Here is a 27,614-nt window from a genome sequence, read left to right as displayed (position 1 = left end):
CCTAATGTTGGTGTGTGTGTGTGTGTCGTGTGTGTATATTTGTTCCCTAATGTTGGTGTGTGTGTGACGTGTGTATTTGATCCCGTATGTTGACGTCTGTGTGTTTGTGTGTGTGTCAGTGTGTGTATGTGATCCCAAATGTACGTCTATGTGTGTGTATTTAATCTCTAATGTAGGCGTCTGTGTGTGTGTATTTGATCACTAATGTTGACGTGTGTGTGTGTATTTGATCCCTAATGTTGACGTCTCTGTGTGTGTGTGTTTTTGATTCCTAATTTTGATGTGTGTTTGGGTATTTGATCCCTAATGTTGACATCTGTGTGGTTGTGTGTGTGTCAGTGTGTGTATGTGATCCCAAATGATGACGTGTGTGTGTTTTGGATCCCCAATGTTTACATCTGTGTGTGTGTGTGTGTGTGTGTGTATTTGATCCCTAATGTTGACGTCTGTGTGTGTATTTGATCCTTAACGTTGACGTGTGTGTGTGTGATCACTAATGTTGGTGTCTGTGTTTGATGCCTAATGTTGACATCTGTGTTTGATCCCTAATGTTGATGTCTCTGTGTGTTTGATCCCTAATGTTGGTGTGTGTGTTTGATCCCGCCAGGTGTGTGTGTCCATGAGGTCGTCCATGCTGGTCTTGATCCTCGTGGTCAGTGCCCAGGCCGTGTGCACCATGGGTGGGGACTTCTGCCCCATGGCCTCCGCTCAGCAGCAGGGCCCTACCCCTAACAGGACCCCTAAATCTGCCCCCACCGTGGACCCCAAACTCTTCACCAAGCGCCGCTACCGCTCGCCCCGCGTTCTCTTCAGTGCCCAGCCGCCCGACAAAGAGCCCACAGGACGCCAGGGGTCCGGGGCCAGCAGGGCAAGGCGCATGGTAGGTCAGCCACAGCACCGGGGGGTGTACTCTGTGTGTGAGAGTGTCAGCAACTGGGTGGGCAACAAGACCAAGGCCACAGATATATCTGGCAATGAGGTGGAGGTGCTCCCTGACGTCAACATTAACAACGTCAAGAAAAAGCAGTACTTCTTTGAGACCACGTGCCGTGGCGCCCGGGCGGGCAGTTCTGGCTGCCTGGGCATCGACGGACGACACTGGAACTCCTACTGCACCAACTCGCACACCTTCGTGCGGGCGCTGACTTCCTTTAAGGACCTGGTGGCCTGGAGACTGATCCGCATCGACGTGGCCTGTGTGTGTGTGCTCAGCCGAAAGTCCTGGCGACAGTGACCGTACTGTAATCACTGGTCCTGTAGTCACTGCAGTACTGACCGACAGGACCACATGGTTACTGTTATGAAGTCACGGCAATACTGCATTTCCAACCACCCACCCCACTGGAGTACAGCAGTTCAAACCACCCCACCCCACTGGAGTACTGCAGTTCAACCCCCCTCCACCCCACTGGAGTACTGCAGTTCAAACCCCCTCCACCCCACTGGAGTACTGCAGTTCAAACCCCCACCCCACTGGAGTACTGCAGTTCAAACCCCCCACCCCACTGGAGTACTGCAGTTCAAACCCCCCACCCCACTGGAGTACTGCAGTTCAAACCACCCACCCCACTGGAGTACTGCAGTTCAACCCCCCCCACCCACTGGAGTACTGCAGTTCAAACCCCCACCCACTGGAGTACTGCAGTTCAAACCCCCCACCCACTGGAGTACTGCAGTTCCAACCCCCCACCCCACTGGAGTACTGCAGTTCAAACCCCCCACCCACTGGAGTACTCTGACACTCTCTGCCCCACCCCACTGGAGTACTGCAGTTCCAACCCCCCACCCCACTGGAGTACTGCAGTTCCAACCCCACTGGAGTACTGCCCCCCACCCCACTGGAGTACTGCAGTTCCAACCCCCACCCCACTGGAGTACTGCAGTTCAAACCCCCCCACCCACTGGAGTACTCTGACACTCTCTGCCCCACCCCAGCCCTCAGCTCACAGTTAATTATTGATTGAGGACTGCATGTATATAAACCAACCATTTGTTTATTAGTTGTTGTTGTTATTTATTAAACACCTCAGTACATGCACTGCATCTGTGTGGCGTTATTGTCTGGGTGGTGGGTGTGGTGACTAATGAGCAACAGTCAGACCGACAGAAGGACAAATAACAGGTAGGCTAGGAGACAGTACTGTAATGTCAATACAAGTCGCTATACTTAGAGGTTTTCTAAACGACACAACATCCCGCTCCATGAGAACGTGGATGAATAGAAACATATGGCATTATTTTGATGTGCTTTGGTCAGCCTTTGGCTCATGCCTGCTGAGATTTCACTTTGTTATTTCAGGAAAAAATACAAATAAATCCCAAGAATCTCCATTTCAACTTGGATGAACCAGGCATATCTAAAATAAAAAGTCCCTGTGGAAAGAATGTGTCCTAGAGTAGGTTTCCCGAAAGCTTCGTAGCTAACGTGATGCTTTATTTCTCTCCATGGGCTGACTTTCCTGAAAGCCTCAGTCCGTTTGCGTCATGGAGAGACTTGAAGAGAAGAGAATACCTAAAGTGCCATGTTGGCTACGAGGCGTTCGGGAAATTTACTCCAGAACACAGTAATTCCACTTTTTGGTCTATTTCAATTTTTATTTTAGAAGATGTGCCATGTTCATGATCATTGAAAAGTTTCCCGAAAGCTCCGTAGCACTTTTATTTCTCCCATGGCCATGACAATCCATTTATCTTATTTCACCCATAACTGAAACAGACTGATGCGTTCGGGAAACTCAACCCAAACAACTCTACTGTCCCTCAGACACCTTTAACGTGGTCCAGCAGTCCTGGCTACATCTGGGATAAATCAAGGGATTGGAATATCCTCCTGGCTGAATGGAGTATCTCCACAGCCCAAACACTGAGCTGGACAGCCAGCAATGCATCCACCTCCTGGCTGTGACCCAAGGGATGAGCAGGTCAGGGTAACCACAGGGTAATGAGGTCACATCTGTGGAGCTACAGCGCTTGTATTCAACCCTAAACCTAAAAAGACCCACATGGTGTGACTTGTTGTAATGTATGTATTGTAAATTAAAGTTTAAAAAAAGATACTTCACGTGTATACAGATGTAGGATCTTCATTTGAGCAAGTTTCCTACACACGGAAAATAAATGTAAATTGTTATGTGGATTATAAACAATTAACATTTTTGCAGGTGTTGATACATTTTTCATTAGGGCAAATCAAGTGGAAATTCCAAATGTTAGAAGCCTTTTTAACCCTCAAATGAACTACAAGTTTGCATTTCCTGCTGTGCAGGTAAATTCTCAGCAACAAAAGACTGAATAGATTAAGATCCTACATCTGTACGTATTTTCAAATTTTTCTGTTGGAAAATTCAACTTGAAATTGCACTTTTGTTCCAGCCCATGTGCTAGAACAACTGGTTCAATGTATTCAACTTATAATGAAGCCATTGATTAGTTGAATCAAGTGTAATTCTTGTCTGAAATAAACACATGCATACCATGTGGGTCTCTGGGACCAGGACAGAATAACACTGATCTACAGTCTGAGAGTTTACAGAAGTCACAGTAACATTAAACAGAATACTTTCAGTCCTAAAGGCATAAATGTAAGAGCAGGCCAGCATTTTCCTCCCATTACTGTTACACAACTGTTTCTCTGTCATTTTCAGTGAGCGCCTGTTCTGATCAATTACAGAGGAAATAGAGGTGTCGTTTTTGTTGACCAAACCTAAGTGACACACTCAAATGTATTTCCATTTCACTCTGATATTTAGAAGGCTGATCTTTTAAGGGATGTTTTAAAGCTGAAGAAGAGTAAACCCCCGAAACAAGGTTTGCCAACATTCAATAGTGGAGCGTAAGCCACAGATCAATACTGCCCTCTAGTGTTCGTCATGATGATCAACAATCTCTCTACAGCTCAAAGACATCACAACTTGACCATCGCCAATCACATTCATACTGCCATAGACAGGGTACCATTCTGGTCATGAAGAAAGGACAGGTAAAGACAAGCTCCTCTCAGAGTAGTAATGTTAAACCAACAATCTCTATGCCATGATTTATTTGCCAGCTAGTTACACTTGATAACCATTTACTATTCCTAGCTGGAAAACAAAACCATATGTGAAACAGTGATTTTACCCTGATGTAGACTGATGACCCAATATAAATGCTTCAGTTCTTGGTCATGTCCTTAACCAGAGAGAAATAAAATGTTGAAGTTGTTTGATCCACAGGCTGTATTTGGATAGAAAAGCCATTCTGAAAGAGAGCCAGCAGAGGTCGCTGTTTACCTTTCCTCAGCCAATAAAATACAAAATGAGTCGATCGCTGTGACCGTCGCTCGTCGCTGCCACAACTAATGCCCTACCTCTTTCCCTGCCAATGGACAAGAGTAATACGAGATTAAAAAGGTCCTCTGCTATTCTAACAATGAAACGAAAATCAGAGGTAAAAAATAAATAAAATAAGTTAATAACTTCATTTGGATGAGTGAAACTATATGTCATTTTCACCTATTTTCTCTAATCAAGTGCTAGCATAGGCTACTGTGTTTTAAAATCATATATTTAGTGGAAATTCAATACCACCAATATAACGCTGTCCAATGTATCAGAACTTTGCCCAGAACACAAACTTGTGTACAACATAGTGGAATCCTGTGTGACTTACAAGGCGTGGTCATGATGGTGTTCTGGGCATAACAAAGATCCCACAGGACTATTTCCATAATAAACAGATTATTCCATGGGCGAGTAGCCGCACACAAGCCTAAGATCACATGCGCAATGCTAAGCGTCAGCTGGAGTGGTGTAAAGCTCACCATCATTGGACTCTGGAGCAGTGGAAATGCATTCTCTGGAGTGAGGAATCATGCTTCACCATCTAGCAGTCTGACGGACTAATCTGGGTTTGGCGGATGCCAGGACAATGCTACCTACCCCAATGCATAGTGCCAACTCTAAAGTTTGGTGAAGGAGGAATAATGGTCTGGGGCTGTTTTTCATGGTTCAGGCCATTTAGTTTCAGTGAAGGGAAATCTTAACGCTACAGCATACAATGACATTCTAGACAATTCTGTGCTTCCAACTTTGTGGCAACAGTTTGGGAAGGGCCCTTTACTGTTTCAGCATGACAATGCCCCTCTGTACAGGTCCATACAGAAATGGTTTGCAAGATTGGTGTGGAAGAACTTGGACTGGCCTGCACAGAGCCCTGACCTTAACCCCATCGATCCCCTATTGGGTTGAATTGGAAAGCCGACTGCAAGCCAGACCTAATCACCAAAAATCAGTGCCCGACCTCACTAATGCTTGTGGCTAAATGGAAGCAAGTGCCCAAGCAACGTTCCAACATCTAGTGGAAAGAATTCCCAGAAGAGCATAAAGGGGGGGACCGACTCAATATTAAATGCCTATGATTTTGGAATGAGATGTTTGACTAGCAGTCCACATACTTTTGGTCATGTACTGTAGCTATGATGTCCCACTACATTTCCAATCCCCCTCCCTCAAACTATTTGGAATTGTGATGCGATGTTACTTTTTTTTTCTGGAAATGTGTCTTGAGTTTTGTCTGGGGGGGATTTGGGGGGTCTGTTTTGGCCATATCTTAAAGCTGTTTATTGTTATTTTAGAATGGATGGGAATAGGCTCTGCTCATTCTCGTTAATATCAAGGTTACATTTGCTTATAGACATGTTGTCAGACTCAGCACACATTTAGGCCTTTTACCCACAGAATAAGGGCACAAGGCTGTCAGCAGTCTACTAACAATTGTTGTCACATTGCTAAGAAATGTTAATATCGTATGTTTTTTTTACCTGTTTTCAAATAGTTTTCTAATAATTGTTTACAAATGTGTCAAATTTCTGAAACACATTGTTCTTGATTATACAATAAAACATAAACCAATATATATAAATGTGATGGATGTTACAGTACTTTAGCTCTGTTCCCGAGTGTAGAACTCTAGAACTCTCCCTCTGCCCTCTAAGACAATTGGTCATCCCCAGAGTGGTGTCACTCTGTCAGACAGCAGCCCTTTGTGCCTAGTTAAGAGACAAAAGCAGTGGCATTGTGAGACAAGCCAAAGAGGGCGGGTGGTAGAGGACAGGAGAAAACAGTCCGTTTGGGGTACAGTGCCTATACTTAGACAGCAGTACCATTCTGGTCATGGAGAAAGGACATGTAAAATACAACGACAAACTCCTCGAAGAGTAGTAATGTTAAACCATGATTTCCTTGCCAGTGATTTACTATTCCTAGCTGGGAAACAGAACAAAAACTAATTCAAAAACATTGAGTAAAACAGTGATTTTACCCTGATGTAGGCTGATGACCCAATATAAATGCTTCAGTTATTGTCATGTCCTTAACCAGAGAGAAATAAAATGTTTATGTTGTTTGATCCACGGGATGTATTTGGATAGAGAAGCCATTCAGACCGAAACCAGCAGAGGTCGCTGTTTCTCTCCTCAGCCAATAAACAGCCAATTGAGTCAAAACAAAATGAGCAGAGATCGCTGTGACCTTCACTGCCACAACTAATGCCCTACCTCCTTCCCTGCCAATAGACAAGAGTAATACAAGTTTTTTTAAAGGTGCTCTGCTACTCTAACAATTAAAAGAAAACTGTAAAATGAATCAAACTAATATTCCTTTCATTTGGCTCAATGAAACAATGATATTCCCTTTTCAACTATCGTCTCTGAATCATGTGCAAGCATAGTGTATTTTACAAACATATATTTGCTGGAAATTCAATACCACCAATATAATGATATCTGATGTATCTGAACTTTTTCAACAGACTTGTGTACAAATATTTTTCTCATGAAATGATTGATGAGCAACGTCATAGTGGAATCCTGAGTGACTTACAAGGCGTGGTCATGATGGTGTTCTGGGCATAACAAAGATCCCACAGGACTATTTCCATAATAAACATACTTTGATATTTAGCCAACAAGTGCTCAGCTTACAGTACCGTTCAAAAGTTTGGGGTCACTTAGAAATGTCCTTGTTTTTGAAAGAAAAGCACATTTTTTGTCCATTAAAATATCAAATTGATCAGAAATACTGTGTAGACATTGTTAATGTTGTAAATGACTATTGTAGCTGGAAACGGCAGATTTTGTATGGAATATCTACATAGGCGTACAGAGACCCATTATCAGCAACCATGCAGGGATCTTGCATGTCTACATTGATGCTAATTAGCATTTTCGAATTAGAGTAATTAGAGCCGAATATATTGATAAAAGTCACATAAGGTGAGGAGAGTTTTACAGTTATCAAAACGTCACGCAGGGGAAAGCCTTACATGAAACACAAGCCTTGTTTGAAGTGGCTCTAAAATCCCTAATGGAAAAATGAAAGGTGAAAAAAACAAACGATTGGAACCATTTCTGTATTTGTCGCTGGGTTTTATGGGTATTATACACGTCCACTGTGGTGTAGTAGTGGGATTGGTTGTTAGCAATAAAACCGGTTTAGATTGTTGACAAAATATAAACTATATTTTTTCTCCAATGTTTATTGGAAACATATATACATTTACACAATGAGCACTTGTTGTCGCTCAAATACAGTTTGCAGTTGTTGGTAGATAGCTACAGATTTTTTTGCCTGTCAAAACACCTCAAAACAAGAAATTGTATAAATAACAAGATGAAACTAGCTGAGACGAGTCAATTACGATTCCCCACATGGCAGTTTCGTGTCATTGTTGATAGCTAGCTACCTGGTCATCCATAATCGCAACAAGAAATTATTACCCCATTAAAGTGTCCATATCCTTTTCGTGACGTTGTCAACTAACCCAGCTATCTGATTCATCTCTACACTCACGAGTCAATGACAGAAAATGGGCAGTCCGACAACTTGCGTAAAATTCCTCTACAGATATAACAATGAGACAGATATTTCACTGGATGTATAAATGTGAAGCATCCGGTGTGCGGTTCCACTCACTACCAAATATGGCATACTGGCGGGCTGGGGGAGAAGTTGGAACGATATGGATTTTGGCCGACATTTTGCAAATCTTTTAATCAATTAAACATTTAATCTCAATACATTTTCTGTTCCCAAAACTAGAATCTGTTATGAACGGGACGGACTAAGTTTTGTAGCCTTACCATTTTCAAAAGTTTGTAAAAATCGAGTTGTTTAGGCGTTCCGTAAAGGAAATATGCAGATGTTAACTAGAACGTGCCAATAGGATATTTCTAGCGCGTGCTTGGCTCTGCTCCTTGCTTGTTCTGCCCACTCGGACTCATTTGTTGTCATTGGAAATGACAAGTTCTGGTCTATCTTGGTTTCCTTAAAAATCTTTGGCTCCTGCAATCATTTTGAGACTGCGGCGCGGGTTGTACGGTTGATGTCCAGTTATTTCCAACCCACATTTTTAACAGTCTCACTCTCTTCTTGATCTTGTATTAGGATCTAGGACTAAAAAAAGCCTCTGGAATCATGAGTAAAGTGCAAGGTGGGATGAAATGCGTGAAATATCTCCTTTTCGTTTTCAACTTCATATTATGGGTAAGTGTTGGTCCTACTATTGATAAATTAATATACAGTTATTCAATCATAAACAAGGTTGCATGTGTGCATAATTAATCGTGATTGCGGATGCATTTTGCAGCAAGTGAATCTCTCACGCTGGTTGAAACCGATTCATTTATATTCTTATCTAGGTCTGGGGGGAAACTTCATTTCGTTTTAGATCTGTCTCTGCAATGTTATCTGTTTTTTTATAAATATAACTCGTTTATTTTTTCCACGTATGTTGTTACCAATAGTAGTCTTATTCTGACGGATGAGATAGGACTTCCTCACACATACACACAAGTACTGTACACACGCTCTCTTTCTATTCTCATCCTTCTTTAACCATGATGTGGCACATTGTACCATCTGAATTTCATGTGTAATGTCAACAAAATGTGTGAATTAACTATGTTGACAACTATTATATGTCTGCAAAAAGTATGTTCAAATTACATTTTCAAATCAAATCGTATTTGTCACATGCGCCGAATACAACAGGTGTAAACTTTACCGTGAAATGCTTTACTTAACAAGCCCTTAACCAACAATAACGTTCAAGAAATAGAGTTGAGAAATTATTTACTAAATAAACTAAAGTTAAAAATATATATATATATACACACATATATACATATATATATATATACATTTCTACAGCAACATATTTTCTTTTTTCAATCTTTTTTCAATTTTCTTGTCACTTTTTGATACACACACTTTTTGATATGTGTGTGTGTGTGTGTGTGTGTGTGTGTGTGTGTGTGTGTGTGTGTGTGTGTGTGTGTGTGTGTGTGTGTGTGTGTGTGTGTGTGTGTGTGTGTGTGTGTGTGTGTGTGTGTGTGTGTCAAAAAGTGACAAGAAAATTGAAAAAAGAAAATATGTTGCTGTAGAAACTGTTATTCCCTGATGGGAGTCAAACATAGCATAGGCCTATGAATTTGTTGCAGAACTGCAGTTTGTTTCTATATTTCCAACATAGCTATCAATGATAATAGAGATCCTATTAAATAACTAGATGGGATTTGTCATAAAACCTCATAGTTCCAGAATGGTGTGGAAAAGGCAGCCATATTGGTCAGGGAGACATCCAAACCTGTCTAATTGTCTAATTGGAATGAATGGCAGTAGAGACATAATCTTGATTTTTCTTATGTAGGAAAATAAAAGTAAGGCATGTGATATATCAGAAATTGTGTAATATAATTATCGTCAACCTACAATATTAAAATAGTTTCCACGGGTTTTATACCAATTTTCCAACAGATAGCCTAAAATATGTAAACAGACCATACATGTCTCCATGTTTTGTTTCATTGGAAAGCTGTGAGTGCTATTATATAATACAATATCAGTACTTGTTGCATTTACAACTTGTCTAAGTCCCATCATCAACTGATTTCAGCCAGTGTATGGCTGTGGATGGACTGCATTTTTTAAATGGAATGTTGGGATAAACTTCTTAAAATCAATCCCATATACTATGATCTTACAAAACAAAGGTTTTAAATTCTCTAGTTCAGCAATATTAAAAACAGTCAAATGCTTCTCAAAGATGCCCTCTGGTGTTTAAACTAGCACTAACTAGCATTAATGGCAACAATGGCTGACACTAAAATAACATGCCATAGAATTCTGCGGCTGCCCGCAAGCTGTGCTGCAGTACGACACAACTTTTAAAGGAAGAACCACTGTAGTCCCAGTCGGTATTAGATAGAACGTTGCGGCCCTACCTGCCAGTGGGGAAACAACCACATGACCTTTTTCAAACACAATTTTCTTGTCTGCTTCTTTTAGTCAATAACAAAATTACATTTAAGAAAAGTCCAACATTTCTAAAGATAACATTCAGCAGTGCCTGCTCTCAGGTGTTCTCACTACCTAAACGTAATACGATAGGGCTTCCCTCATGCCCCTTTTCATGATGGTGCTAGCAGCCACGTGAGTGAGTGTTAGCTAGCTACCAACCGGAACAGTAAGTGTTTTCCACACTCATAGCTACGTGTGTCCTACTGGGACACCGGGTCACCACATTTCCCACTATCCCACTCTGAATAGCCTGAAGCTCCACGGCTCTTCTCGCAGGCCCTATTTCCCTATATAGGAGCATTGTGAACCGCAGGTCGGGATTTTTTACCTGCTGGAACAACAGCTTTTCGGCACGTTTTGTTATTTCTGTATAGCAGAAAATTAGCTATGAAGTTGGCTCTTTTACACTGGGGGTCAATGGGAAAAAAATGTTTGTTTCCCTCAATTTGTGGGCGTGGGTGATTATCGACTCAGACTATTAGCAGTGAATGTGAAACATTTATGGAATCATTCCTCTAAAGCTGGCTAGCTAGCTATCAAACATACAGTGCGGATAAATTCTTAAAATGCATTATTTGTATTTTTTGATTTCACCTTTATTTAAACAGGTAGGCCAGCTGAGAACATGTTCTCATTTACAACTGCGACCTGGCCAAGATAAAGCAAAGCAAGATAAAATACATGAACAAGATGCATGCATACTTGCCGAGCACATGCACGTGTTTACATGCTGCAGGTGACAGAAATCTGAACGCATTGCCAGCGCTTTAAAAAACGTAGGATATAATGTCTCACATTCTTACCGGCCAAAAGGACCAACTGTATGGACAACCTGTACAGTACGTTAAAATATTATTTTATTCAACATTCTGGCTTGTAGAGGTTATGAGAGGAAACGCTCATTTCTGCCCGAAACATCGGGTTTCCATGCCAATTTGCTAATGGACTTTTAGGCCTTTACCCGAAGAATAGGGGAACAATGCTATCAGATAACATCTAACAATTGTTGTCACATTGCTAAGATATGTGTTCATATATGAAGTTTTTAACCTGTTTTCATATTGTTTTCTAAAAGTAAAATTTTTGACCAATGTGTCACATTTCTGAAACTGAAATACAAATACATTGTTCTTGATGATATACGTAATATTATGGATATTAGAGTATCTCTATTCTCAACTTTACGATCTAGAGCTCTCTGCCCACGGTAAGACAATTGGTCGTCCCCAGAGTGGTGTCACTTCGTCAGACAACAGCCCTTTGTGCCCAGTTATGAGACAAAAGCAGCAGCGTTGTGAGCTGAGCCTATGAGGGCGGGGTCATAGTGGTGAGGAGAAAGCCAATGAGGGCGGGGTCATAGTGGTGAGGAGAAAGCCAAAGAGGGCGGGGTCATAGTGGTGAGGAGAAAGCCAATGAGGGCGGGGTCATAGTGGTGAGGAGAAAGCCAAAGAGGGCGGGGTCATAGTGGTGAGGAGAAAGCCAAAGAGGGCGGGGTCATAGTGGTGAGGAGAAAGCCAAAGAGGGCGGGGTCATAGTGGTGAGGAGAAAGCCAAAGAGGGCGGGGTCATAGTGGTGAGGAGAAAGCCAAAGAGAGCGGGGTCATAGTGGACACAGCTTGAGGCTGAGACACCACGGGCTGTCCTGTCTAGGTGTTAGCTCTAGGCACAGATGTAGGATTAGTTTACCCTCTGCCTATCCCTCTGCTTATGCATCCCCATTAGGGGTTTAAAATGTAACACTGACCTTAGGTCAGCGTCTTGGGGCCGTGTCTGCTTTGGCTGCCCCTCTACATGGTGCTCTGAAGGCCAAAGGCCCCAGAGGTTAAAAGCGGACTAGTTAGCATGTGTCACTTTTTTATTTCAACATTATACCATTAGATTTCCACTATGTGCAGTAACAGTTGAAAACAACTGGTTATGGTGTGTGTCTTTTTAATGGGACACAGAGGACACACTAGGGCTGTGGTTAGTTGTGAAGTCAATTATTTTCGTACTGGCTGTTCCTTTTAATGAAAACAGCCATTTTTGACAGTTGTTTTTTTTCTGAGTACAATGTTTTATTGAAGCGTCTGCCCAAGAGTATCTGCTCAGCCTCTATGTAAGGCCAGGCAGCACACGGATGGAATACCACTGTGTATCTGGTAAGGCTGTCATGGGGATCAGTGCTGTCCTGATCTGTTCTCAAGGTCAACTCCAGACAATGATATTATTAATAGACACCAGTCAGTCTGAATCTCATCTATAGTATGCAACATCATGCTCTAATAAAGGTTTAATGGTTCATGATGACATTAAAAAAAGGAATGTATACAATATTGTGCAGAATGGGTTAATTGATTGTCAATGTGTTGCATTGTTAAACAGTGAATATCTGTATAACAATGTTGATGATTAATTAATTCATGTATTTATTTATTTCCACTAAATGTTATACAGTGAATATTGGTGTATGTTTATGCTTGATCTCTCCTTTTCTGCACCCCAGCTGTGTGGCTCATTTGTGTTGGCAGTGGGATTATGGCTGAGGTTTGACCCAGAGACAGTCCAGCTCCTGACTGGAGAGGAAGCGCCTGAGACCTTCTTCATAGGTGAGTCCAGTTCACAGTGAGACCAGGTGCCCAGATCAGCTGAACACCCTCCCAACTGTTCTACTGGAATTAGTTACCAGTCTCGTGTTTAGTATGGCATAACATAACCATAGCAAAATGCTAACATCTCCTCAGTTTCAAAAAAGGTTTTCAAAAAATGTCCTTACATTGCCTTGTACGGAACACAGCCCAGCTACCTACAATGTTCACTAGGGTAGGAATACGTTTGAAGTACAGTATTTAATGCGTGGCTATCTTTGTGTTTGTTGAAGCATTTCCCATCAACCTGGTCCTGTTTTAATCTCACAGGAACATACACTGAGTGTATAAAACATTAAGAACACCTTCCTGATCTAAAGTTGCACCCCCTTTTGCCCTCAGAACAGCCTGTGTTCGTCGGCATGGACTCAACAAGGTGTCAAGCGTTTCACAACACATGTTGACTCCAATGCTTCCCACAGTCGTCAAGTTGGCTGGATGTCCTTTGGGTGGTGGGCCATTCTTGATACACATGGGAAACTGTTGTGTGAAAAACCCAGCAGCGTTGTGATTCTTGACACACTCAAACCAGTACGCCTGGCACCTACTAACATACCCCGTTCAAAGGCACTTAATTGGTTTGTCTTGCCCATTCACCCTCTGAATGGCACACATACAGTACACTACCGTTCAAAAGTTTGGGGTCACTTAGAAATGTCCTTGTTTTTAAGGAAAATTTATTTTTTGTCCATTAAAATAACATCAAATTGATCAGAAATACAGTGGAGACATTGTTCATGTTGTAAATTACTATTGTAGCTGGAAACGGCAGATTTTGTATGGAATATCTACATAGGCGTACAGAGGCCCATTATGAGCAACCATCACTCTTGTTTTCCAATGGCACGTTGTGTTAGCTAATCTAAGTTTATAATTTGAAAAGGATAATTAATCATTAGAAAACCCTTTTGCAATTACATTAGCACAGCTGAAAACTGTTTTGCTGATTAAAGAAGCAATAAAACTGTGCTTCTTTAGACTAGTTGAGTATCTGGAGCGTCAACATTTGTGGGTTCGATTACAGGCTCAAAACACCAGTCTCAACGTCAACAGTGAAGACGCGACTCTGGGATGCTGGCCTTCTAGGCAGAGTTGCAAAGAAAAAGTTGAATCTCAGACTGGCCAATAAAGGGAAAAGATTAAGATGGGCAAAAGAACACAGACACTGGACAGAGGAACTCTGCCTAGAAGGCCAGCATCCCATTTCCAGCTACAATAGTAATTTACAACATTAACAATGTCTACACTGTATTTCTGATCAATTTGATGTTATTTTAATGGACAAAGAATGACATTTCTAAGTGACCCCAAACTTTTGAAAGTTGTGTACACAATCCATGTCTCAATGTTTAAAAATCCTTCTTTAACCTGTCTTCAACCCTTCATCTACACTGATTGAAGTGGATTTAACAAGTGACATCAGCTTTTACCTGGATTCACCTGGTCAGTCTATGTCACTCAGTGTATATGCTATGACAGGAATCTTAACTTTTTGATGGCTTATTCTATTAGAGTCAGCACTCAATTGCCTGTGGGTCATCATCCCCTTTTAGGACATAATCACAGGTTTATTCTTGCAACAACAAACATATTTCCCACATGAGCTCTTTGAAGAGAAAGTGCTTGGAGGGGCATTTTCCTGAGCGTCCAATTATATGAAAACGATAACAATAACATTCACACAATGCCTCTCAACGTTCAGTATTAAGTACACTTCAGTTCAGTGTTCCATACAATAGCATCTCTCTCAATGGGTCTCCACCATGGAAATGAGTAGAATGCAGCCTATTCTTGTTACTCCCACTTAGAGCATGACCTCAAATGGTGACTTCACTTCATCAGCTCTTCACCATGCCTTCACCCAGTCGGCTGCTGTCCTCAGGGTGCTCAGAGGCTACAGTCTCCTAGTGACCGCCACTCCCATCAGCCAGAAAGTCATGATATCATCAAACAGTGCATCATTCATTGCACAGTGTGATATTGACATCTGGTGTCAACTTCTTGATTTAATCCTATTTAAATGCAGTAAAAGAAGATCTGGATAGACCCCCAAGCTTTGGGATGATGTATGCAATGTAGCTGTTTATGATAACACTATCAAGTTAATTGTGGCTTTCAATGCAAATGTCATACCAGCGCTTGCCTGGGCATCCAAACCATGTGGCACAAAGAGAGCTTCTTACCCAACATGGTGACTTCTGAGTTTGGTAATATGCTCTTAGAAAAAAAGAGTTCCAAAAGGGTTCTTCCGCTATCCCCATAGGAACACCCTTTTTGGTTCCAGGTAGAACAGAACCCCTTTGGCTTCTACCTGGAACAAAAAAGCATTCTCTTAGGGAGACAGCCGAAGAACCCTTTTAGGTTCTAGATAGCACTTTATTTTCTTCTAAGAGTGTATTGGCTGTAGCCAACAATACATGCATAACCATGTGTTCTTATCCATTTAATTTCACATTTAATGTGGAGACGTTGCAACAACAACAACAAAAATCACTACGATTGATCATTATTTTATCATATTGCCATGGCAACAGAGGACACATATTATCTTGGGCTGCATAAGAACCATAGGAGAGAGAAAGGCCATATTGCAGCTGTCCCGACGAGACAAGACCAGACTGAACAGACAGAGATAACATAGAGGGGCAATATGCAGCATTCTCTACGGATGATTCACTTTCCATTCTGTCACTTCTGTGTCTGTCTAAGCTGAGACAAGCCTATGGGGAGCAGCCACAGTAGATTTGCACACTGAACTCTCAAAGATTTGCATTGCCCATTGCTATCCTCCACCAATGCTGGGCCAACACAGAAGTGCAAATGCTTAGATATGGCAGATATCGATAAGGATGAGTCCTGTACATGTGTTGGGAAGGCCTCTCTTATCAACGTCGCTAGCTTTGTTTGTGTAAAGCAAGGCACCTGTCTTGTCTCATGGTGTTTTCCATTGCTAAGCAGGAGATAAGCTTTGAGCTCAGCCAGCCCTCTTGTTCCCAGTTTCCTCCCCCAACCACAGCGCAGCCACAGCGGACTGTTTCGCCACACCTCCTGTCTATTGTTCTTAAGCAACGAAAACAACCTTAGCGCACCACAGCCCCAATGTGGTTTAATTAGGCAGCCATAGCAGTTCCTGCCTGTGTCATTGATTAAGCCCTGAACACGAAGTATGGGGACTGCCCTGGTGTACTATTACTAGCCTATCACAGGGCTGGTAATGAGAGGTGTAGGAAGGCAACACAGGGCTTGAAGTTAGGAGTATGGGAGGGCACCACAGGGCTGGTAGTGAGGGGTGTGGTGGGGATACCACAGGGCTGGTAGTAATGGGTGGGGGGAGGGGTAGTGAGGGGTGTGGGGGGGGACCTCAGGGCTGGTAGTGAGGGGTGTGGGAGGACACCACAGGGCTGGTAGTGAGGGGTGTGGGGGGCACCACAGGGCTGGTAGTGAGGGGTGTGGGGGGGGGGGGACCTCAGGGCTGGTAGTGAGTGGTGTGGGAGGGCACCACAGGGCTGGTAGTGAGGGGTGTGGGGGGCACCACAGGGCTGGTAGTGAGGGGGGGGCCTCAGGGCTGGTAGTGAGGGGTGTGGGAGGGCACCACAGGGCTGCTAGTGAGGGGTGTGGGGGGGGCTCAGGGCTGGTAGTGAGGGAGGGGGACATCATAGGGCTGGTAGTAAGGGAGGGGGCGTCACAGGGCTGGTTGTGAGGGGGGGCGTCACAGGGCTTTTAGTGGGGGGATCATCACAGGGCTTTTAGTTGGGGGACATCACAGGGCTGATAGTGAGTGGGGAGGAACATCACAGGGCTTTTAGTGGGGGGGGTATCACAGGGCTTTTAGTGGGGGGACATCACAGGGCTGATAGTGAGGGGGGAACATCACAGGGCTTTTAGTGGGGGGGAACATCACAGGGCTGGTAGTGATGGAGGGGGGGACATCACATGGCTTTTAGTGGGGGGGACATCACAGGGCTGGTAGTGAGGGGAGGTGATTATCTTTCCTACTCCTTGTGTTGAGAGGGGTAATGTTGCTCATGCAGGGGTGGAGCAGCTAACGACATCTACATGCCTCTGAAAATGAGTGTTGTGTTGATGAGAGACCTTGTAGAGAAATGTACTGCTGCAAGTTCAGCAAAGATGTGCGTTGGATTACCTTAGCAACACCAAGATATTCAGGGTATGCAAAATATATTCAATCAACCGAGAGGCACTTTGAATAATGTGCAATTAGCACTTTGAAGTGGAAAAGTACCTTGTTTTAATGTCACTTTTCACAACTGTCAGGATTTTGCATCTCCTTTCAGCTCCTGTATTTTCCACATCGAACACTTCAGAATGTTAACATGTTAGCTGTATTATATACGAGATATTCCTACACTTCAGAATGTTAGCTGTATTATATACGGGATATTCCTACACTTCAGAATGTTAGCTGTATTATATACGGGATATTCCTACACTTCAGAATGTTAACATGTTAGCTGTATTATATACGAGATATTCCTACACTTCAGAATGTTAACATGTTAGCTGTATTATATACGGGATATTCCTACACTTCAGAATGTTAGCTGTATTATATACGGGATATTCCTACACTTCAGAATGTTAACATGTTAGCTGTATTATATACGGGATATTCCTACACTTCAGAATGTTAACATGTTAGCTGTGTTATATACGGGATATTCCTACACTTCAGAATGTTAACATGTTAGCTGTATTATATACGGGATATTCCTACACTTCAGAATGTTAGCTGTGTTATATACGGGATATTCCTACACTTCAGAATGTTAACATGTTAGCTGTATTATATACGGGATATTCCTACACTTCAGAATGTTAACATGTTAGCTGTATTATATACGGGATATTCCTACACTTCAGAATGTTAACATGTTAGCTGTGTTATATACGGGATATTCCTACACTTCAGAATGTTAACATGTTAGCTGTATTATATACGGGATATTCCTACACTTCAGAATGTTAGCTGTGTTATATACGGGATATTCCTACACTTCAGAATGTTAACATGTTAGCTGTATTATATACGGGATATTCCTACACTTCAGAATGTTAACATGTTAGCTGTATTATATACGGGATATTCCTACACTTCAGAATGTTAACATGTTAGCTGTGTTATATACGGGATATTCCTACACTTCAGAATGTTAGCATGTTAGCTGTGTTATATACGGGATATTCCTACACTTCAGAATGTTAACATGTTAGCTGTATTATATACGGGATATTCCTACACTTCAGAATGTTAGCTGTGTTATATACGGGATATTCCTACACTTCAGAATGTTAACATGTTAGGTGTATTATATACGGGATATTCCTACACTTCAGAATGTTAACATGTTAGCTGTATTATATACGGGATATTCCTACACTTCAGAATGTTAACATGTTAGCTGTGTTATATACGGGATATTCCTACACTTCAGAATGTTAGCATGTTAGCTGTGTTATATACGGGATATTCCTACACTTCAGAATGTTAGCATGTTAGCTGTGTTATATAGCTGGGATATTCCTACACTTCAGAATGTTAGCATGTTAGCTGTGTTATATACGGGATATTCCTACACTTCAGAATGTTAGCATGTTAGCTGTGTTATATACGGGATATTCCTACACTTCAGAATGTTAGCATGTTAGCTGTGTTATATACGGGATATTCCTACACTTCAGAATGTTAACATGTTAGCTGTGTTATATACGGGATATTCCTACACTTCAGAATGTTAGCTGTGTTATATACGGGATATTCCTACACTTCAGAATGTTAACATGTTAGCTGTATTATATACGGGATATTCCTACACTTCAGAATGTTAGCTGTATTATATACGGGATATTCCTACACTTCAGAATGTTAGCTGTGTTATATACGGGATATTCCTACACTTCAGAATGTTAACATGTTAGCTGTATTATATACGGGATATTCCTACACTTCAGAATGTTAGCTGTGTTATATACGGGATATTCCTACACTTCAGAATGTTAACATGTTAGCTGTGTTATATACGGGATATTCCTACACTTCAGAATGTTAGCTGTGTTATATACGGGATATTCCTACACTTCAGAATGTTAACATGTTAGCTGTGTTATATACGGGATATTCCTACACTTCAGAATGTTAGCTGTGTTATATACGGGATATTCCTACACTTCAGAATGTTAACATGTTAGCTGTATTATATACGGGATATTCCTACACTTCAGAATGTTAGCTGTGTTATATACGGGATATTCCTACACTTCAGAATGTTAACATGTTAGCTGTATTATATACGGGATATTCCTACACTTCAGAATGTTAACATGTTAGCTGTGTTATATACGGGATATTCCTACACTTCAGAATGTTAGCTGTGTTATATACGGGATATTCCTACACTTCAGAATGTTAACACTTCAGAATGTTAGCTGTGTTATATACGGGATATTCCTACACTTCAGAAGAATGTTAGCTGTGTTATATACGGGATATTCCTACACTTCAGAATGTTAACATGTTAGCTGTATTATATACGGGATATTCCTACACTTCAGAATGTTAACATGTTAGCTGTGTTATATACGGGATATTCCTAAACTTCAGAATGTTAGCTGTGTTATATACGGGATATTCCTACACTTCAGAATGTTAACATGTTAGCTGTGTTATATACGGGATATTCCTAAACTTCAGAATGTTAGCTGTGTTATATACGGGATATTCCTACACTTCAGAATGTTAGCTGTGTTATATACGGGATATTCCTACACTTCAGAATGTTAACATGTTAGCTGTGTTATATACGGGATATTCCTACACTTCAGAATGTTAGCTGTGTTATATACGGGATATTCCTACACTTCAGAATGTTAGCTGTGTTATATACGGGATATTCCTACACTTCAGAATGTTAACATGTTAGCTGTGTTATATACGGGATATTCCTACACTTCAGATGTTATGTTAGCCGGGATACACTTCAGCTGTGTTAATGATATTCCTAACAGAATGTTAGCTGTGTTATATACGGGATATTCCTACACTTCAGAATGTTAACATGTTAGCTGTGTTATATACGGGATATTCCTACACTTCAGAATGTTAGCTGTGTTATATACGGGATATTCCTACACTTCAGAATGTTAGCTGTGTTATATACGGGATATTCCTACACTTCAGAATGTTAACATGTTAGCTGTATTATATACGGGATATTCCTACACTTCAGAATGTTAGCTGTGTTATATACGGGATATTCCTACACTTCAGAATGTTAGCTGTGTTATATACGGGATATTCCTACACTTCAGAATGTTAACATGTTAGCTGTATTATATACGGGATATTCCTACACTTCAGAATGTTACGGGATATTCCTACACTTCTGTTATTATATACGGGATATTCCTACACTTCAGAATGTTAGCTGTGTTATATACGGGATATTCCTACACTTCAGAATGTTAACATGTTAGCTGTATTATATACGGGATATTCCTACACTTCAGAATGTTAGCTGTGTTAATACGGGATATTCCTACACTTCAGAATGTTAACATGTTAGCTGTGTTATATACGGGATATTCCTACACTTCAGAATGTTAGCTGTGTTATATACGGGATATTCCTACACTTCAGAATGTTAACATGTTAGCTGTGTTATATACGGGATATTCCTACACTTCAGAATGTTAGCTGTGTTATATACGGGATATTCCTACACTTCAGAATGTTAACATGTTAGCTGTATTATATACGGGATATTCCTACACTTCAGAATGTTAACATGTTAGCTGTGTTATATACGGGATATTCCTACACTTCAGAATGTTAGCTGTGTTATATACGGGATATTCCTACACTTCAGAATGTTAACACGTTAGCTGTGTTATATACGGGATATTCCTACACTTCAGAATGTTAGCTGTGTTATATACGGGATATTCCTACACTTCAGAATGTTAACATGTTAGCTGTATTATATACGGGATATTCCTACACTTCAGAATGTTAACATGTTAGCTGTGTTATATACGGGATATTCCTACACTTCAGAATGTTAGCTGTGTTATATACGGGATATTCCTACACTTCAGAATGTTAACATGTTAGCTGTGTTATATACGGGATATTCCTACACTTCAGAATGTTAGCTGTGTTATATACGGGATATTCCTACACTTCAGAATGTTAGCTGTGTTATATACGGGATATTCCTACACTTCAGAATGTTAACATGTTAGCTGTGTTATATACGGGATATTCCTACACTTCAGAAATGTTAGCTCAGAATGTTAACATGTTAGCTGTGTTATATACGGGATATTCCTACACTTCAGAATGTTAGCTGTGTTATATACGGGATATTCCTACACTTCAGAATGTTAACATGTTAGCTGTGTTATATACGGGATATTCCTACACTTCAGAATGTTAACATGTTAGCTGTGTTATATACGGGATATTCCTACACTTCAGAATGTTAGCTGTGTTATATACGGGATATTCCTACACTTCAGAATGTTAACACGTTAGCTGTGTTATATACGGGATATTCCTACACTTCAGAATGTTAGCTGTGTTATATACGGGATATTCCTACACTTCAGAATGTTAACATGTTAGCTGTATTATATACGAGATATTCCTACACTTCAGAATGTTAACATGTTAGCTGTATTATATACGGGATATTCCTACACTTCAGAATGTTAGCTGTGTTATATACGGTATATTCCTACACTTCAGAATGTTAGCTGTGTTATATACGGGATATTCCTACACTTCAGAATGTTAGCATGTTAGCTGTATTATATACGGGATATTCCTACACTTCAGAATGTTAGCTGTGTTATATACAGGATATTCCTACACTTCAAAATGTTAGCTGTGTTATATACGGGATATTCCTACACTTCAGAATGTTAGCTGTGTTATATACGGGATATTCCTACACTTCAGAATGTTAGCATGTTAGCTGTATTATATACGAGATATTCCTACACTTCAGAATGTTAACATGTTAGCTGTGTTATATACGGTATATTCCTACACTTCAGAATGTTAGCTGTGTTATATATGGGATATTCCTACACTTCAGAATGTTAACATGTTAGCTGTATTATATACGGTATATTCCTACACTTCACAATGTTAACATGTTAGCTGTGTTATATACGGTATATTCCTACACTTCAGAATGTTAGCTGTGTTATATACGGTATATTCCTACACTTCAGAATGTTAGCTGTGTTATATACGGGATATTCCTACACTTCAGAATGTTAACATGTTAGCTGTATTATATACGGGATATTCCTACACTTCAGTTTGCAGTTATCTAGATTGTGTTGCTGCATGGTTTGGTCCATGTGCAACAATCTTTGTTAATGCTGTCACCATCTGTTGATTCACTGAACTGTCACCATCTGTTGATTCACTGAACCCCCCCACTCACTCTCTGTCTATCTCTCCTCAGCCGTGTACATACTGATTGGTGCAGGTGGGGGAATGACGCTGGTGGGATTCTTTGGTTGCTGTGGAGCTGTGAAGGAGTCACAGTGTCTCCTTGCGTCGGTGGGTAATTGGTGGGAGTTTTACCTTAGGTACCTGTTCAGTGGAATGCAATTTTATCTTAGCTCTACCCAACCATTTTGAGTCAACACAAGCCTCCCACTGGGCACAGATGTCAATGCAATGTCTATTCCACGTTGGGTCATCATAATTTCATTGAACTGATGTGAAAACAATATTGGTTCCACCAGTGTGTGCCTGGTGGGCTTCTCTTATGAGTATACTGTCAGCAGGCCCTGAGTTGTTACTAACCATATGTCCTGATCTGGGAAAACTCCTGGCCATATGTACAGGATACTGTATGGTAGGCTATGCATTAAAATGAACTGGGTGGTTCGAGCCCTGAATGCTGATTGGCTGACAGCCGTGGTATATCAGACGGTATACCATGGGTATGACAACATTTCTTTCTACTGCTTTCGTTATGTTAGTAACCAGTTTATAACAGCAATAAGGCTTCTCAGGGGTTTGTGGTATATGGCCAATATACCACGGCTGAGGGCTGTATCCAGGCACTCCGCATTGCATTGTGCATTAGAACAGCCCTTAGTTGTGGTATATTGGTGATATACCACACCCTCTCAGGCCTTATTGGCTTAATATGTCACTGCCCTCTCTGTTTTGCAGTTCTTTGCCTGCCTTCTTGTAATCGTTGGTGCAGAGGTTGCTGCAGGTGTGTTTGGATTCATGAGCAAAGACAAGGTATATCCACTCCAATCAATGTTCTGATATTAAACTTAAATGAAGGACAATTTATTGATACTGCAATCTCTGACTAATTTGAATTCATCCTTAATCTATGTTTTAGATCATTGAAGATGTTCAAAAGTTCTACAGTAAATCTATTTCAGAAGGTTCTGAAAATGCCAACCGGACGGCAATAGCAGCAATTTACCACACTGTTGTGAGTTAAACTACTGTTTTCTGTATGCTCTCATTAAGTACTTATTGAAACATGTCACATTGTCAATGTTGTCCATTTCTATGTTTTGATATGCTATATATATTTGTTATATTCTGTTTTATTTCCATTTGTAGCTGAATTGTTGTGGGGACTCCGTGACTAACCCGTCTCTGTGTCTTCCTGGTGATGAAGACCTAAAAGTACAAACAACTCTTCTTTGTGCTCTCCTGCTGCAGTATCATATATTCCTCTAGGTGGCAGTATAACACCATTGAAAACAACATGGTTTAACGTAGTTCCACTTCTTGTCTCCTTTACTGTCTGATAGCCATTACTTTAGGCCGGCTGTTAACTATTTTACCTAATTTCAAATTAGATTATTAATATCTAGTTTTATAGGCTAGTTATAGTACAGTAGTACCTATAGCTGTGCTTAGATCATGGGTTTCAGAGATATTGTGTGCTCTATAGAGGCTAATGAAGATACCCTAATGTTCTCTTATTAAGAAAAAGTGAATAAAGGTATTGTAAGTGACATTATGCTATGTGTGTTTCCAGAACTGTCTGAATGCAATAACGGACTTTTTCAATGAAAAGCTCTACATTATCGGATATGTGGGGATTGGTGTTGCAGGTGTAATGGTAAGAGTCTTACTGACACTCAGGCACAAATTACATTATGTTACATATGGTAACTCATTATATCATTATTTACAAAACATTTCCAAAAATCTGCAGAAAACTGTATTACAAGCTTCTAGTCAACTAATATAGTTTTTTGTTCTCTCCTCAGGTCATTGGTATGATCTTCAGTATGGTCCTCTGCTGTGCAATTCGGAACAACAGGGAGGTGATCTAGAAAGAGCCAGTAGCTCCAGCCTTACCCCTCCCACCCTGCAGGCTTAATACCGACTCACCAGCCCTTTATAATCACAATGCCTGAACAAGGAGGGTACATCACATCTGGGATGGAGGACAGGGGAGCCCTTTTTAACACAAACATTCAAGTCCCAATTTAGTGGTGCGGGTGTGATATCACACACTGAAATGTTGACAGGGATTTCCCCGTCCACTGGACAGAGGCAGTTAGACCAGAACCCCTCTCTCTCCTCTGGCATCTCGGTGACCTGAATAACTGGCCTCTTACTGCACTCCTCTCCAAGCACAACGTGGCTCAGCATCTGGCACTACTCTGAGACATCCCCCATGGTTCTCATCCTCTAACACTGCCATGTTCATGTACCGTCTTCCTCTTTGACGCAGGAATGTGATGGCTGAGGAGCATTGCTGTATACAAACTCCTTTGTGTGCTGTTTTTAACATTATTTATTCAATGTCTTGTAACCTCAGTTCAAGGGTTAATTTTGTGTACAGAGCTACTGTAGTCGTACGTTGTCTGCTTGTAAAGTTGTATTTAGGTCAGTAATCTTAACTTCAGTCATTGAGTTTTACATAACTGTTGTTGGGACTTGCACCTACTGCATGCATCATACCTACTGTATGCATCATTACTCACTAAATGTCTCAAATGTGTATCTTTGTATAGACAAGCCCAAGCAATCTATTCCTACCACAGCTGCATATTCTATTATCAAATTGTATGTTGTTTTCCTTTGCTTGGCCTGTCAGCATAGTGTTGCTCTGCTACAAGCAGACCCTGCACCTTGTTTTGGAAAAGAGCTGATTTCAACTTGACAAACATTCTGAAGAACTTTTGTCATTAATATTCTGTGTCAGGAAGCAGCTACATTTTATGAAGCACTGTACTGTCATTATTTTAATGTCCAACCTGAAGTCTGGATGTTCAAGCCTTTTTGCAGTGTCCTGGGCGAGGCCTCAGAGAACACGTGTGAACTGTTCCAGTGAGTTAGTGTATATTTTTGAATGAATGCACACAGTTGGCCCACACGGTTGTAGATCCAGGTTATGTATGCTAATAATGTCAAACAAAAAAGACATTGAACGCTTGTATTTTATCAGCATGTCCATTTGGTAAAATGAGATCTGTTTTTATCCTATTTAAATGTTCATGGATCTCCCGTGAGAAAGCTAAAAGAAATTAGACTATTTAACCTAGTTAATAGCAGAAAGCTATTAGCTGTATTTGACAAACATTAGGGATGTGGGGGTCAGTTGATTGTTCACCCATCTGCAACCGCCTGACTATATGTGATAATGGTCAAATCTGATGCCCGACCCCAACCAGCAAATATAGAAAATGCACTGTACAGTTCCCATTCTTCGCTTGAACATTTATTTATTGACAAATTAAGTTTTAACATACAGGTGACCCCAAAGCTTAGGTTTACGCACTAATGCCAGGTAAAAAATAATCAAAAACTGGTAACACTACCGGACACCCAGCATCATAACACATTATGAAACGGTCATAATAACCATGTCATAATATGTCATAACAGCTGACATAACTTGTTATGACACATATATTTGAACCTGTTGTGACATATATTGCGTTATTTTATGACTGGTTATGACACCTACATAAGTGTGTCAAAACCTACCACACAACGCAAAACATTCCATTACACCATAGCCTACTCTTCAACAGCATGTTTATGTTATAGAACATCTTCTGAAATTGGGCACACATTGCTGTCAGACTAGCACCTACCCAGACTAGCACCTACCCCAATGCTCTCTTTCTGATGACAGGGATGAACGCAGGAACAGATTTCAGGAGCAGGACAAGACACCCGCTTTTTGACTGATGACTGACATAAGGGCATGCACATGACAGGCCTGTCTGGTTTATATGATTATGATGTCATAATGATTCTTGTATGATGAAAAAAACATGAACATGAAAAAAGGACTTAACAAACTTTCAAACGAAAGGAAACTTTTTGGCAGGGAAAAAACACATTTGAATATATATGGGTTTTGACACTTATGTAGGTGTCATAACCAGCCATAAAATAACACATATGTCACAACAGGTGTTATGACCATATTATGTCAGCTGTTATGACATAAACTACATGACCAAAACCAAAAGAATGTGGACACCTGCTCGTCGAACATCTCATTCCAAAATCATGGGCATTAATATGGAGTTGGTCCCCCCTTTGCTGCTATAACAGCCTCCACTCTTCTGGGAAGGCTTTATACTAGATGTTGGAACATTGCTGCAGGGACTTGCTTCCATTCATTAACAAGAGCATTAATGTGGTCAGGCACTGATGTTGGGAGATTAGGTCTGGCTTGCAGTCGGCGTTCCAATTCATCCCAATGGGGTTGAGGTCAGGGCTCTGTGCAGGCCAGTCAAGTTCTTCCACACGATCTCGACAAACCACTTCTGTATGGATCTTGCGTTGTGCACGGGGTCTTGTCATGCTGAAACAGGAAAGGGCCTTCCCCAAAATGTTGCCACAAAGTTGGAAGCAGAGAATCGTCTAGAATGTAATTGTATGCAGTAGCATTCAGATTTCCCTTCACTGGAACTAAGGGGACAAGCCCGATCTATGAAAAACAGCCCCAGACCATTATTCCTCCTACACCAAACTTTACAGTTGGCACTGCATTGGGGCAGGTAGCGTTCTCCTGGCATTCGCCAAACCCAGATTAGACCGTCGGATTGCCAGATGGTGAAGTGACTCATCAATCCAGAGAACGGGTTTCCACTGCTAGAGTCCAATGGTGGCGAGCTTACACCACCCCAGCTAACGCTTGGCATTGAGCATGGGAATCTTAGGCATGTGTGCGGCTGCTTGGCCATGGAAACAAATTTCATGAAGCTCCCAACGAACAGTTGTTATGATGACGTTGCTCCGGAGGTAGTTTGGAACTTGGTAGTGAGTGTTGCAACTGAGGACAGATTAATTTTTGTGCTTCAGCCCTTCGCTGTCCAGCGCTTGTGTGGCATACCACTTCACGGCTGAGCCGTTGTTGCTTCTAGGCATTTCCACTTCACACTAACAGCACTTAGTTGACCGGTGAAGCTCTAGCAGGGCAGACATTTGACCAACTGACTTGTTGGAAAGGAGGCATCCTATGACGGTGCCACGTTGAAAGTCACTGAGCTCTTCAGTGAGGCCATTCTACTGCCAATGTTTGTCTATGGAGATTGCATGGCTGTGTGCTCGATTTTATACACCGGTCAGCAACAGCTGTGGCCAAAATAGCCAAATCCACTAATTT

The 27,614-nt window shown here is 41.2% G+C and overlaps 2 protein-coding genes across 2 annotated transcripts in view; both read left to right on the top strand.

Moving 5' to 3' along the window:
- Positions 1-1,540, top strand: part of LOC124004234 (nerve growth factor-like) — a 41,466-nt gene extending 39,926 nt beyond the window's left edge. Inside the window, exon 3 of the mRNA XM_046313003.1 lies at positions 608-1,540. Within this exon, the coding sequence (XP_046168959.1) occupies positions 620-1,234 (615 nt within the window). The 5' untranslated portion in view covers positions 608-619 and the 3' untranslated portion in view covers positions 1,235-1,540. The remainder of the gene's footprint in view (positions 1-607) is intronic.
- Positions 1,541-7,850: 6,310 nt separating this feature from the next.
- On the top strand, positions 7,851-25,689 carry LOC124002424 (CD9 antigen-like). Its single transcript, XM_046309794.1, has 8 exons — positions 7,851-8,522; positions 12,822-12,924; positions 22,458-22,555; positions 23,180-23,254; positions 23,361-23,456; positions 23,591-23,656; positions 24,015-24,098; positions 24,250-25,689. Exons 1-8 carry the CDS (start codon positions 8,454-8,456, stop codon positions 24,313-24,315), a joined length of 657 nt encoding a protein of 218 aa, XP_046165750.1. The 5' UTR covers positions 7,851-8,453; the 3' UTR covers positions 24,316-25,689.
- Positions 25,690-27,614: the final 1,925 nt, after the last annotated feature.

Source organism: Oncorhynchus gorbuscha, linkage group LG18 (genome assembly GCF_021184085.1).
Source record: "Oncorhynchus gorbuscha isolate QuinsamMale2020 ecotype Even-year linkage group LG18, OgorEven_v1.0, whole genome shotgun sequence".
Lineage (NCBI taxonomy): Eukaryota > Metazoa > Chordata > Actinopteri > Salmoniformes > Salmonidae > Oncorhynchus > Oncorhynchus gorbuscha.
The sequence above is the reverse complement of the archived record's forward strand: the minus strand, read 5'-3'. Positions and strand labels throughout refer to the sequence as shown.